At 43.0% G+C, this 14662-nt stretch overlaps 1 protein-coding gene across 1 annotated transcript in view; it reads left to right on the forward strand.

Annotated features, from left to right (window-relative positions):
- The window catches only part of LOC122809143 (72 kDa type IV collagenase-like), a 792577-nt gene that overhangs the window by 534073 nt on the left and 243842 nt on the right, over positions 1–14662 (forward strand). Inside the window, exon 10 of the mRNA XM_044080418.1 lies at positions 187–313. Within this exon, the coding sequence (XP_043936353.1) occupies positions 187–313 (127 nt within the window). The remainder of the gene's footprint in view (positions 1–186; positions 314–14662) is intronic.

The raw sequence follows: 14662 nt of genomic DNA on the forward strand, positions 1-14662 counted from the left end.
ACTCTAACTCCTTTTCAAAGGTCATATTAAACTAACAGTGACTAATGACAGTATTAAAGGTTACACTCATGCTTCCATTTCAAAATCATCTGTGCTATACTGACTGAGTCTATTTGTACAGAACATAATCCATATTTACAAAATGAACCCAGTTGCTTTTTTTCACTGATATTTTTACCATTCTAGGTCCATCACCTGATAAGCCAGTACAACCAACACAGGGACCTGTGACCCCCATGAACATCTGTAAAGAGGAGATTGTCTTTGATGCAGCAGCATCGATACGAGGAGAAACATTCTTCTTCAAAGACAGGTACTGTGTTTTCATATATTTCATTTGTGTAGTGGCTACTTACAGTGGTGGCTGGTTACTTATAGTTTCATAGTTAAGTACTAGGCTATCTGCCCTGGGGCATTTGTAAGCCTAGCCATAGAGATATGGCTTTCGCCACCCTATGTAGTGGTACCGAATAGAATTAGAATACTGTGCCTCTGTCTAGTAGTGACACAGTGAAAATCCCCTTACATAAATTAATTCGTTTACTGTGCCCCTGTCTAGTAGTGACACAGAGGTGACCCCGGGGGTAAACCTACGATCTCCCATCCACTCATGAGTGTCAGTGAGGGGCTCTGCCTAACATGAACTGGGATTCTGTTCCAGAGCATGGGAAGCCTCTGGGTTATGAATCTATCCCTCCAGCATGTTCTATTCATACTTGTGCCAAGGTTTAAGTCTTTGGCTCTTGTGGTTCTGACAGATTTGGATCTTTTGAGGTGGAGCATGTCCATCAGATCCTGATTGGACATGGCCTTGTATGTCAGGCACAGATCACCTCTGAGCAGGCGGTATGCTACTGAATAGAGCTGGAGTTTCTTTAGTCTGGCAGAATAAGACATATGTTGGAGACCCTTGATCCTCTTGGTGAGGTACTTTTGTGGCCTCTCCAGCTGCTGCAGGTGCCGGGTGAGGTACATACCAAATGGGGCGTTGTACTCAATCATGGGTCTGATAAGGGAGGAGTATAGGGGTACAATGACCTCCTTTGATCTGGATGTGAATCCCTTCATGATAAGGTGGGCAAGGTAGAATGTCTTTCTAACCACTTTGGCAACGTGGGTGTCAAATGAGAGGTCGCTGTCGACTTGAGTCCCCAGGTCTCTGATTACTTTTTCCGTACTCAGTGGGTTACTGTCTATGTGATAATTTGTGGGTACCTTGTTTTTCCCAAAGGGGATGACTATACATTTTTTGGCATTTAGTTTAAGGACATGATTCAACCCGGGATGCCGTCAGGTCCCATTGATGCTGTGTTTTTAGCTTTGCTGAGGGCTGCTCTCACCTGGACATCTGAGATGACAGGGAGATTACTTTCAGCTGGGATAAGTATTTCATCTTTTGGGGGTGAGGGAGGGGAGAAATTTTTACTGAACCTGTCAGCCAGAATGTTGGCAATATCTGTGGGTTCAGTGTATTTTCTGTCGTTGTGAACTAACTCTGAGCATATCTGAGGGTTTCCTCTCAGGTTTCTAACATAGCTGAAGAAGGCCTTGTGGTTATCTTTAGTGTCCTTAGTGATTTTTCTCTCAAAGTTGGCCTTGGATGTTTTTATGAGGGAATGTAGCTTTCTGCTAGTGTTGATCAGAGATGCCTTCCCTTTATGGGATTTAGCTCTGTCGTGCAGTAGCTTCCTTCTTTTGTTATACAATTTGTTTATGGCTGAGGTCCACCAGACAGGATGCTTGCCCTTGGTGGAGAGGGTCTTGGATTTATTTGGGATTGCATGATCCATGCATTCTTGGAGATGTCCATATAACGCATTTGTGAAGGATTCAGCATTGTGGAATTTGGTTTACACTGGACCAGTGGGCTTAAAGGATACCATCTCAGTCTTAAGAAGAGTGAAGTCAGCTTTTGAGAAGTTTTTCACTAGAGTCTTTTGTGCTGGGGGTGTAGGTGGGATATGTATATCCAGGGTGATTAGTTTGTGGTCAGATCTCACTAGTGAGGGGTATACTTCCGGTGTGGAGCATTTTGTCCCCATGTTTGTGATGATCAGGTCTAGTATATTATCTCCCCTAGTGGGAGATGTGACTAGCTGTTCCAGTGCATTTGAATTTATGAATTCCAGGAACCTCTGGGCCAGGGTGTTAGGGCTAGAATAATGCACCCAATCTATGTTAGGGTAGTTGAAATCTCCCAGTATGATGGTATTTGGTGATACATTGATATCCTCCAGTGTCTTCAGGAAGGCTGAATGGGGTTCCTGAGATTGGGAGGGTGGTCTGTAACATGCTACCAGTTGTATAGCAGTATTGCCTATGGTTAGTTGCACCTGTATGGTCTCCGATGCTTCATGTGTTGCTACTAACCTGGAGGTGTGGGTGTCCTTGATGAATATGGACACTCCCCCTCCCTTTGTGGTTCGGCCCGGGTTTTGGGGTCGAAAAGCATGATACGAGGTATAGCCTGGTAGTGCTGGGGTGCTCTCAGGAGCCTTGAACCAGGTTTCCATTACTGCACAGATGTCAGTGTTCTCCATACTGAGGAGTGCATCGAGTGCCTGCATCTTGAGATTTAGACTTCTGGCATTGAGCAGCATTACCCTTAGTTTTTTCCATTTTTGTTTTCTAAGGAGGTGGGTTTGTCTTTTGAGCCTTGCCTAAAAAAGGCACTATGGGGGTGGCAAGAGCCTTAGCCAATATCCGGAAGCCCAGTGGTGACAGGTGTAAGCCATCCCTTGCAAAGCAGCGTGGCTTGTCCAACATGTCATCCCAAGCAGACAGACGTTGGATCCCCTTAGAATGACACCAGTACTTGAGCCAATTATTAAAGCTGATCATTTTGTCATTGTATTGAGGCATCATTCTTGGTGAGGGCAAGATGCTGCTCAGGGTCAGGGTCATACCAGCCTGGGCTACATAATCAGAGAGCTCCTCTATGTCTCTTTTCATGTAGTCCAGGAAGGTACATCTCAGGTCATTCATGCCAGCATGGACAATGACGGAGTCCTATTTGTACTTGCTTTGGAGTGACCTGAGTGCGTGTGTTATGTGGCGGATCCTAGCTCCCGACAGGCAGCTCACAGTCACCTTCTCCTTGCTCAGCCTGGTAAGCGGGACATCAGTGTGTCTGACTATAGAGTCACCTATTACTAGTGTATCAGGCATGGTGTTTGGCCTTAAGGGCTGTGATTGCTTGACACACTGATTTATTGAAGTGTGTTGCATGTGTTATGTTTTGATGTGGTGGATTTTTGGGTGTCTGCTTCGGGGGCCTCTGTTGTTTTGGTAAGTTTTTTATTAGAGCCTCCGAGTATGTCTTTGTGTTGTTATGTGATTGGTTTGCAGTTGGGGTAGGTCTATGTGGGACTGGATTTGTTGTGTGTGTGGTTACCATCTCCTCCTGTCTGGTCTTGCCAGCCTTGAGTTGAGAGAGTTCAGCCTCCAGTTTGGCTATATAGTTGCATCTCTCACATGTATTTGTGTTTGTTGGGAGGAGGAGAGGGTTGTCTGTGTACATGAGACAATTGTAACATTGTCTCAAGATTCCCAGATTAACCAGCTGAACCGGAGAGGATGCCAGCACTCTACCACTCAACATGCTAGAATAGTATAAGGGAGTGCTGTGCCTTTAAGGGAAGTGAGTATTCACAGGGGTGGATGTAGTGCTTACTTTAGTTTGAGAGTGCTTACTTATAAGAGAGGTTTTGAGAACAAGTGCTAGGCTTATAATATAGCGAGTAGACTGATTATACAAAGAGTAGAGCTTTCTTAAGGGAAAATTTGAAGAGCAGACTTGGCGGAGCCAGAAGAAGTTTAAACTTGTTTAACCAGCGCTGCTGTATGCGCACAGTCACTCAAAGCTGTGCAAACGCGGATTTTAAACAGGGAACTTCAAAAGAGCTAGAAATGGTCCAAAACAACCAATTACTACAGCTCTTGTGCTGAGGTCACTTCCCTCAAGGACAGGTAGGCTGCTCAAGGCTCCCCACTCCCACTGGTGAGCAAAGAAACTTCCTTCTATCCAAGTAAGGTAATGGACAACACAGGAACTACACCACAGCCCAGAATACAGCAAGGCCTGTAAACTGGTCTAAACTAGTCGAGGAGAGGCAGGAAAACAAGGATTATTTTTTTTGTTTTTTTGTATCAAAGGGGGGGCTGCAGGAGACAGCTGAATGAGTGGGGACAACTGGAAGGGTATGGCCAACTAGAAATGGGTGGAGCTATGGTACAGTGGGATCAATGCACACACACACACACACACACACACACACACACACACACACACACACACACACACACACACACACACACACACACACTACCTGTCACCTGTACAGATATGTGCCCATATTTTGGTGTATTTCTCATACAATTGTGCTTTTCTGACACACTGGTAAATCACTGAGGGTTGAAGTCAAAAAATAATGACAGACATTTGCATTTCAAGCTTCATACCCTTCTGAAAATTCATGTTAATGCAAAATCTGTTATTCTGTTTTCTAGATTTGTAAGAGTAATATTTAAAAAGTGTCCCTATTTTTTAGGCATTAGTCCCCTGTTTATTTATAGCTTTGTCCAGATTTTTTGCTCTAAGAGGTTGAGAGGTATGTCACACACACACACACACACACACACACACACACACACACACACACACACATTTTATGAAAAAGGTCGCATAGTGACATCTTTTTGTCATGTTATTTGTGATGAATCAGATCATGTGAGACATTTTGAAACAACAGGGGATTGCAAGGAAAGTCAAAAGGTGAGTACAGATAATACAGAATCAGGAGTAGTCAGGGAAAAAGAGGAACCACTTATTCCATGCTTTTATTATATGCAGTGCTCTAAAGGGTCAGGTAAAAAGAAAAGAAAACCATTTTATGATGGCAAAAATGTGTTATTTACAAGCACCGGTCATTCGAGCTTTGATACCAGTGACAGGTTGAAATTCTTCCCCAGATTCACTAATCTTCCATGCAGGACTAGCTTAGTTCTGCATAAAAGCACCCGTTTAGGAACAGGATGACAGCACGCCATGCATATTAACAAGGCACGCTGCCCAAGCTCCTAGGCTTACACGGAGCATATATGAGTGCAGGGGGTGTGTCTGAGAGCAGAGCTCTCTGAATAAACATGCCCCTGCAATGTAGAACTGCAGAAGGTGTTAAGAAATGAGTGAGATTGCTCATAAGTGTCCGCATATCCCCACCAACAGTCCCCCATGTGTACAACAGCAACAGTATATATAAATTATAAGAAGAAACCCTTTTATTTATTTTTATAATCCGAGTAAAGCTAACCGTAGGTGTGCGGGTGTGGCCATTGCTTAGCTACGGTTATAGCAGCTTAAAAGGCTGAAAAGGATAACAAGGAAGATATATTCAAATGAAGCAGCACAGCAATAGTGTAGTGGGCAGAGCATTCACCTAATGAGCAGGCATTCCAGGTTCAAGTCCCACTGCAGTACATTCCATTTTCCCTTCAAATCACTCTATGATAAATATTTTTGTGGCATACCCTAATAAATAACGTAAATTTCTGAACTGCAGTACTGCATTTAATGCAGATGTGAGGTGTCAGTGTCATAATGTTGCAAAGTCCACAGATAAACATGTGCCCCATAAAGTATCACAGATACAAATGGAAGGTAAACTGTGTAATGAATGATAACCCCATACATTTTCCAAATCACCCACCTCCCCAATAACGATTACACTATTACTGTCTAAAATGTAGCACTAGTAAATTGTAGTAAGAGGTAGTAAGTAGCATATTTAAGCACTAGTAAGCGGGTTTAAGCCCATTTGCGTGGGGGTAAGCAATGCGTTCACAGGTTAAGGAAGACTGAAGCGGTCTGAAAGCATATGTAACCAGAGGTTAGCATTGCTTATACTCATGCAAACCAGTGCACACCCATTTACAATTGCTTAAAAGTGCCTTAGTCACTCTGTATCCAACAACTCTTGTCCTGCCAGCAACAAAATAATCAGCACTCCCAAGTTGCCAAACCTGGATTCTGCATACTATAGGCAAAGTGATGTACCACTAAGCCATGGCAGATACACATACATCTGATGTTATCACAATCATATCATCCAGCACAGTCATTCAACAGTATAGGAAATGTAGGTAATTATGTAGATGTATGTGTGTGTGTATGTGCAAATATATATATATATATATATATATATATATATATATATATATATATATATATATATATATATACCGCTGCTTCTCAAACCCCTGGCAGGATGCTACCAGTGGGAGAAACAGTGTAGACCAGCTAAGTCTAATCTTGACACAAAAACAGGTCTGTCCCTGCCAGGATGAACCAGAAATTGTGAGTCAATCCGATGTTTACTCGTGTCTTGAAAGATGAGCAAGGCAGGGCTCATAAGTACGTGGACTAAACAGATGAAGAGCCTGAAGAAGCTTGGGTCGAGACAGTATACATGATGAGTACTGAGACATGGAGAGAGGGCAATGTGTGGAGGTGTGGTATGGCTGGGCTAGCAACCGGAGAATGGATGGTTGCTGTGTACTTGGAGCTCGGGGGGTGGGGGAAGGAACCATGGGTATGAAATTATGGAAGATATATGCAAAGGAAGCAGCACAGCAATAGTATAGTGGGCAGAGCATCTGCCTAATGAGCAGGCATTCCCGGTTTGAGTCCCACTGCAGCACAGTCTATTTTACATGGCAAAGCATGTTATAACCAATATTTATGTTGCAAAATCCACTAAATAACACATATTTATGAACTAGATTACTGCAGGAAATGCACATGTGAAGTGTCAGTGTCATAATGAATAAGGTACTAGTAAGCAGGTTTAAGCACAAATAAGCAGTAGTATGCATCTGTAAGCGTGTTTAAGTGCATTTGCGTGGGAGTAAACATTGCCTACACAGAGTAAGCAAAGTACAAGCTGAGTGTAAGAAACTGTAACTGGAATTAAGTACTGCTTAGCTCCGCGCAAACCCACTTACAACTGATTTAAAGTGCCTTAACCACTCTGTATCCAATGGCCCATGTTCTACCCAGCAACAAAATAAACAGCCTCTGTAAGGCTTGAACCCTAGTCCCTGTTCACTACAATCACAGTAGTTAACCACTAAGCCATTATAGCAGTATATAAGACTGAGGTGTCAACAAATAAATCCTCACTTTAGGAAATCAAACTGAATGTGTGAAAGGAATCTGTGTACAGTGTGATGTTCTATAACCTGCTAAATAACATAAATATGTGAACTGGAGTACTGCAGTAAGGCCAGATGTGAGGGGTTATTGTAATAAAGTGTTAAGTCCCCAGGACACCATACAGTGTATGTACACATGAATCATGGATACCAGACACATATATAACATGTAACAAATAATAAATCAATGCCAAAAGGAAAATATAATGCAAATTAAATATTAAGCAACACTAAGCGTTGCACAACTCAGCTTAGTTGGGGTAAGCAATATGTAGGCCGGCTAACTCAATCTGCCCAGTGGTATGCCCCTTTAAGCAATGCCAACATTAGGTAAGCAGGTGTGCCCATAACTTAGCCTTTTCAAAACCATCCAATCACAGGAAAGTGTGGGAAATTGGGTATATTTAAACCCCACAGGTGCCAATAATTCCCATAACTGGTTGCAGTTCCCTACTGTAGGCAAAATGGCTAGCATTGGGGAGGGCACTCGATTTAGAGCGCAGCGCTGGGGCACCCAGGAGTCCAGATTCGTGGTATGGTTCCTGATAAAACACCATGAGGTGAGACTACTGCTGGGCCCATACCAGGGTTCTTAGTATAAAGTGGAGGCCTTGGACTATCTTGCCCATGACCTCACCAGTGCCACTGGTATCCCCCAGACTGGTGAGCAGGTCAGGCATCACCATGCTGACCTGAAGCGGCGGGGGGTTGATCTCTTGGACCAGAGGATCCAAGAAGCAAGGCAGATGGCCGATGCCCCAGCACTAAGTACCCATTCTACTCATAGATAATGATTGGCTAGCTTGTGTATACTATGGATACGTAATTGCTAAATATCACTGTATTTCTCTGACAGCTGTAGATGAGCAGGCTGTGAACCAGCAAGCCCATGCTGCTAGGCTGCAAAGGCTGCATCGCGAGGCAGGTTAGTAATATTCCTGCATGTACTGTCATAACAAATAAATATAACAGTTTTGGAAAGTGTTGTACCAGTAAAGAAGTGTATTGTGTATGGGATGTACTGAATAAACCAGACAATATGGCAGAAAGAATGTCATATAGGTTGCGTGGAAATAAAGGTGTAATATCTTGTAAATAAAAGTATAACCCCTGGAGTGCTTGCGCACATCCTGCTTTCATATGTTGCTATAGTGTTGCATTCTATAAATAGTACTGTTGTATTAAGCAGTGTTCCCACACTGTTGAATGCTGTTACAATGTGTAGGAATTTCAGTATAACAATGTTGGAAGTCCCAAGAGGTCAGGCATATAGAACAACTGAGGGAGACCTAGACAGAAACCATTGGAATGCTTTACACCAATTCCCTGATAGCACAGTGTACTTTGATTTCAACTGCAATATTTATACCACACACAGCAGGGGTTCGAATCCCGGGAGTGGTAGTAAGTTGTATGCATAATCATACCCCACAAATGTACAGATTTTGTGAGAATATTCAGATAGAAATCTGTATGCATAATTAGACTCAACAACTGCACAGAATTTGCTAGAATGTTCAGATAGTATGCTGTAAGCATAATCATAACCATCAACTGTACAGACTGTAGCAGAATGTTCAGATAATAAGCTGTATGCATAGTCATACCCCTCAACTGTTCTGATCTGTCCAACATGTCCAGATAAATGGCCCAAATCTGCTGCCCGGTAACCTGTTCCCCTGACAAATCAGTGTGCTGATCCAAGAAATGTAGGCAGCTTATACTGACTTATAATGGATTGTCAGACCTGAACATAAAAAGAGAATGTATATGGAAACAAACCTGCCATTGTAGCATCTCACCCAAAGTGTATGACAGCTATTCAAAAATATGTCACATTAACACCTGCATCCTGTCAAGCCTTGACCAGAGTGTGTGCAATAATGGATTGTTAGGTATGTGTATAACATCGACATAGAATCCTGGAGTATGTGTAGTATTTGTCAGGTAGTGTTAACAATAATTTTCTCAACAGGTATAACAGGTAAGAGGTGTAGACTATACGTAAGACACAGTCCACGCATATACTAGTCTGCAAACATACCATTGTACAAAGTAAGGACATTGGGTAGTGTAATAATACATGTAAGGGACAGATCACTGCAGTGACTAAGAAAGTTATGAAAACTACAGGGATATATTAGTTGTTAATTGACCTCTCTCTCTCTCTCACCCTCCATATGTGCAACAATAACCATATTACACACCTCAGTGGGCACGTGTACTCTCCAAACTATTGTTGGGGCATATGTCCTATTGGTTTATAAATATTCACATTTGGTTCTATGCATGTGCCATTTTACAATACTCCCATATTGGTGGCCTGTTGCCATCAATGAAACCTGCACGCTGTTGTAATGGCCACTGTTGACCCATATATGTATGTGTTCTGCTTGATCTGCAACTGTTGTAAACCGGTGTCTTGGGTTAATGGGAATACCAATGCATGCTGTTATAACTAATCCTGAATGCTGTTGACTATGACTAACTGATATCTTTCTTAAAACTGCAACACCATAGCTCATATGGGAAGGCCGGTCCCAATGGGCCCACCTGTCCCACCTCAGCTGGCCATGGCACTGGGCATCAGCACATCTGGGGCCCAGCCTGGGACCTCCTCCTCCATTGGCCCCGCACCACCTTTGGGTGGAACCGCCGCAGGAGATGCGGCTCAGCTCCCCCTGGGAGCAGGAGCGGAGAGGTACCTGTCACCCGCCATCAGGTCCTGGCTGTGGTGCATAGGGAACTCGACAAGGAGATTCAAGACCAGCTACACCAGCTTGAGGGCTGCATGGCACAATTAGAGGGTGAGCCTGCCCCTCCTACACAGCCCCCAGCACAGCCACCTTTGGGGCCGTGAAGGTGCAGTGGTGACTGCCCATGGGTGGCGACCTCAGTCCCACTGTTTCCATTTGGGGGCTCATGGGCATGCGTCTTCCAAACACCCCTCCCCGTCCAGCGTGTTTACCCTCCACGTCATATACCTCCCCTGTATGTGTCTTGTTTGTCTTGTCTGTTAAACTACCAAACCTGCCTCCCCAAATATAACTACTACCCCTCCCCAGCATCCCACTCTCACCTGGAAAAGAAAAAAAGGGCAATCTGTTCCCACAAAAAAACTCACCCCATACATAGCTGTACATTTCACACACCTGCCCACTGGACACATGTAATCCAATCTAATTGGCATCACAACTTATTATTGTTATCCTCACCCCCACCCAGGGGTTTGAGTGTCCAAATCTACCTCCAAATTATGTGTATATGCACAGCTGTTGCTGTAGAAGCAATGGGCAGCTAAGGACCTTCCCTACAGCCTTTCTGTATATCCATGGTTATTTTCCCTACTGTCTTTCAATTTTTGTGCCCCTTTTTTCACCACTTTCCTATCAACCCCTTTTTCATTTCTTTTAAAGAAATTAGCATGGGGGTAAGCGGGAGTAAGCAGGAGTAAGCACTTTTAAGCAACAGTAAGTGGGTTTAAGCCTGTTTGCGTGGCAGTAAACAATGCTTACACTAGTTAAGCAATGTAGAAGCTAACTGAGTGTAAGAAGCTGTAACTGGACATTAGCTTACAACTGCTTAAAAGTGCCTTAATCGCTCTGTATCCAATGGCCCGTGTTCTGCCCAGCAACAAAATAAACAGCCTCTGCAAGGCTCGAACCCAGGACCCTGCACACCATAGAGAAAGTGATTTACCACTAAGCCATGCCAGATATAAATAAATCTGATGCTTTCAGAAACATATCATCCAGTTCAGGCATGCAACAGTACAGAGAATGTATGCCAACATCTAGATGTATGTGTGTATAAATATGTTAATATCTAAACCACAGAAAAAATGCTAGCAATCCAAACCTCAGCCAAAGAAGTCACTATTGTTTGCCAAGAAATACAGAGTTCTATGTCAAAAGATGAAAATTCTTTATTGTAGGTAAGTGCTTTTGTGGTGCTGCTCACACCACTTCATCAGACCTTTTACAACCATGCATCACAGTACTCTATACTTTATACAAAACTTTTCTGCATATACACAGCAAGTTACATATGTGTACGCAGATATATATCTATGTAGGTATATACGGATATAGTTATATATATATGTAAACAGATATATATATATATATATATATATATATATATATATATATATATATATATATATATATATTTATATATGCATGTGTGTGTGTGTATACATAGGTATATATGGCCATACATCTGTAGATAGCAATGGCAGATTAACAAAATCACATATGTCCACATGCACCGTTAATGGGGATGAGAGGCCTCACACACTATACGTCTTGTACGAATAGGCTTCCCACCCCCACAGCCAAACACGTCCGGCCTGCAATACACTATCAAGTGTCGCAGATCCCATAACCAGGACCTGACACGACATGGGCACAAGATGTAAACAGTACTACATCCCACCTGTATGATGTCAGGCTGGTATACATATCATGCAGTACAGACTGCCTCCCATAGGAAATGTAAAATTGTAAAATGTGGATGCCATCAACATCCCCAGGATACACACATACATAGATATGCATTTATATAAATAAATATATATATATATATATATATATATATATATATATCTATACATGTGACTACGCATACACATGCAGATATATGTACAGTAAGATACATATGTAGAAGGTGCACACTATATGGAATAGCCACTATGCCTACAGTTAACACCTGAACAACTGGACACTGCATGGGCCACCCATACAAGTGACAATTGCTGCCTGCAACATATACCCACAGAGAGGTCATAGGAAACAACACCACACTCAGGTTTGCAGAAATGGAAACCTTTAATTGTGTACTATTACAGTTCTATATGCCATGTCATATAGCTGTTCAGACACTGACATCCATATAAACAGACTAATGCAACTGTGGAACAATTATACTAATGCAGTAGTCTGGAAAGGTTCACAAATGTTGCTGTCCAGGCCAAGCCGTTCAAATTGTACAATAGTGAGGACAGACTGGGCCACAGGATACCAAACAATTAACAGTATGTAATGCAGGTGTATAGTTCAGCAGTCTCTGTCTACACTCTGTACAAAATCACTAGGTGGTAAAGATGTCATGTGACCAAATGGGTTGTAACTGTTACATAACAAGGCGTAACTGACACGATCACAAGCACACTGACACACAGAACAGTCTGTATGGCAGGAGGCAGTAGGCTTGCATTAACCCAATTTATGTAAGTAATGTAAATATAGGTGAAGTATACAGTACTGTACATCCAGATACCTTAAGGCAGCTCACCCCTGATACCCCCACATTTTGTAACAGCCTAGGTCATTTATTGTGTCCCCCCCCCGACACAATAATACAGGGTCATATACCACTGTTACATACACTGGCCTCTGGAGTGCATAAGAGCACACATGCATTGTGTAGGTGATGCCCACACATATATGGCCCCAATCCCACCGTATGTGTGGGGGATACAACAGCAGTGGACTGATGGCAGCAATGGCAGTGCGATATACTCACAGCCCACAACAGAACAACCCCTGACAGCATGTCATATGTGCAAAGCTTGGTATGTAGGTGGAGGACAGAGGCTGGAACACAGGCACAAATGTGGAAAAGTGTTGCTATACACTAAGGAAGTTGCAGGTGCTACAGTATAGTCTGCAACATACCCTTAGTCAGGGAATTGAGGTTAGAAACAGAAATAGATGTAGCCATGTACTGATATCAGTCAACACACACACTTCCAGTGAAATATCTGACACAGGACCTCTGTGGTGGACAGACAACACATGATAGGCACACCTCTGGCCACCAAGAGTATAGGCCCACAGTTGAGAGCTATGCAGACAGACTGCATTCCAATGTAAACTAGTATGTACACACACACCCTGTAACACCAGTACTATACAAAGCATAACACAACTCTACTCATACTCTGTCTATAGTTCCTGAATCTCCTACAAATATGTAGCTGCCTTGAGTGTGCCAGTTCTCCTGTAAGAGGTATTGCTACCTGTTGTCTGTAACACTGATGTCCACAAACAGGAAGGATGTCCATCACACAGGAAATGTAAAAGGACCACGCCCACATGATGTAGGGGTTTAGAGTAGGTGGTTGCCATAACAGTGGTAATTGAAAGTACTACACATGCGTAATCATATATATATGGCTATCTGGATAATAATATGTACATATATTTCCACCATATGTCCTGCACATGGAGTGTAGCCCTACCCCAGCCTCTATAGTCCCAGAGTCATACTGCAAGGGGATGTCAGGTATGTATAGCAGGTATATTAGTAGACTATTGCTACTGTCATTGGGAGTGTCTTCACAGACATGGTGTGTGTTGGAGGTCATATCTGCTTATAACGTGTGCCATTGGCTACTGACAGACATCCTAAGGACATCATAGTAAAGTACCGCTGCTAGCACGTAATGCCCCTGTGGACTGGAGCAGAGATATTGGCCAATATATGTGGACATTCTGACACACTCTGTACAGTTCAGAGGTATACACATAACCCCTTAGTGCTAAACATGTGTACCATGCCTGACAATATGGATGCAGACAGCCATGTAGATGGGTATAACACAAAATGACTGGAATACATTTGCCACCATAGGTTATGCATTCACACACCCCTGTCTGGCCTGACACATAATAACTGCAGGTACAGGGGTGCCATGGCCACATACTACCCACTAGATATTTACATACATCTGTACAGCATACCACTGCTCTGTCTGACATACATTACTGTTAAGGGAGGCCCGGCAGCAATACATCTGGCAAGTATCTGCACATGACATCTCACTGGGTAAGTACACTAAGCTGCTAGGCATGTAACAATGCACTGTGCAGGCTACAGGCAGACTGGCTCAACACTGGTCTACATCTCCTATGGAGGAATGCACATGTACCTGCATATATAGCAGGCTCTACAGACATGTCACAGCACAGGGTAAGATACACCTGTGTGAAAGTGCATAACCACAATCAATGTGAACACAGCCACAGCCACATATGTTAAACTAGCATAATATTACAGTATATGGACTATCTGTTCGACACCATCCTCATATGTACCACTCACAGACTGACTCTACATATGCTGGGCTGCTACACAGTTTGGTCTGATGACTGTCAGTGGTATGGGACATGTGTGTGTATGGCCCTACAAACATGTACACCAATACGGTACCATACAGTGGAGCAGCATGTAACATCAGATAGGACGGGACCTAGAAGAATGACATCCACCACAGTCTGTACACAGGCTAAAGTACATATTAACAATACACACACTGTCGACATTCACCATAAGTACACAGACTTCAGTACTGTACAAACATCCACAGAATGTTCAGGTTATGTCATCAAATATAACCCCTACTGTACATAACATGTGTAGCAGTCTGATATCTCACTGGCTTGTT

This window comes from Protopterus annectens, chromosome 8.part0 (assembly GCF_019279795.1).
Source record: "Protopterus annectens isolate FY-2018-M chromosome 8.part0, PAN1.0, whole genome shotgun sequence".
NCBI classification, from domain to species: Eukaryota; Metazoa; Chordata; order Ceratodontiformes; family Protopteridae; genus Protopterus; species Protopterus annectens.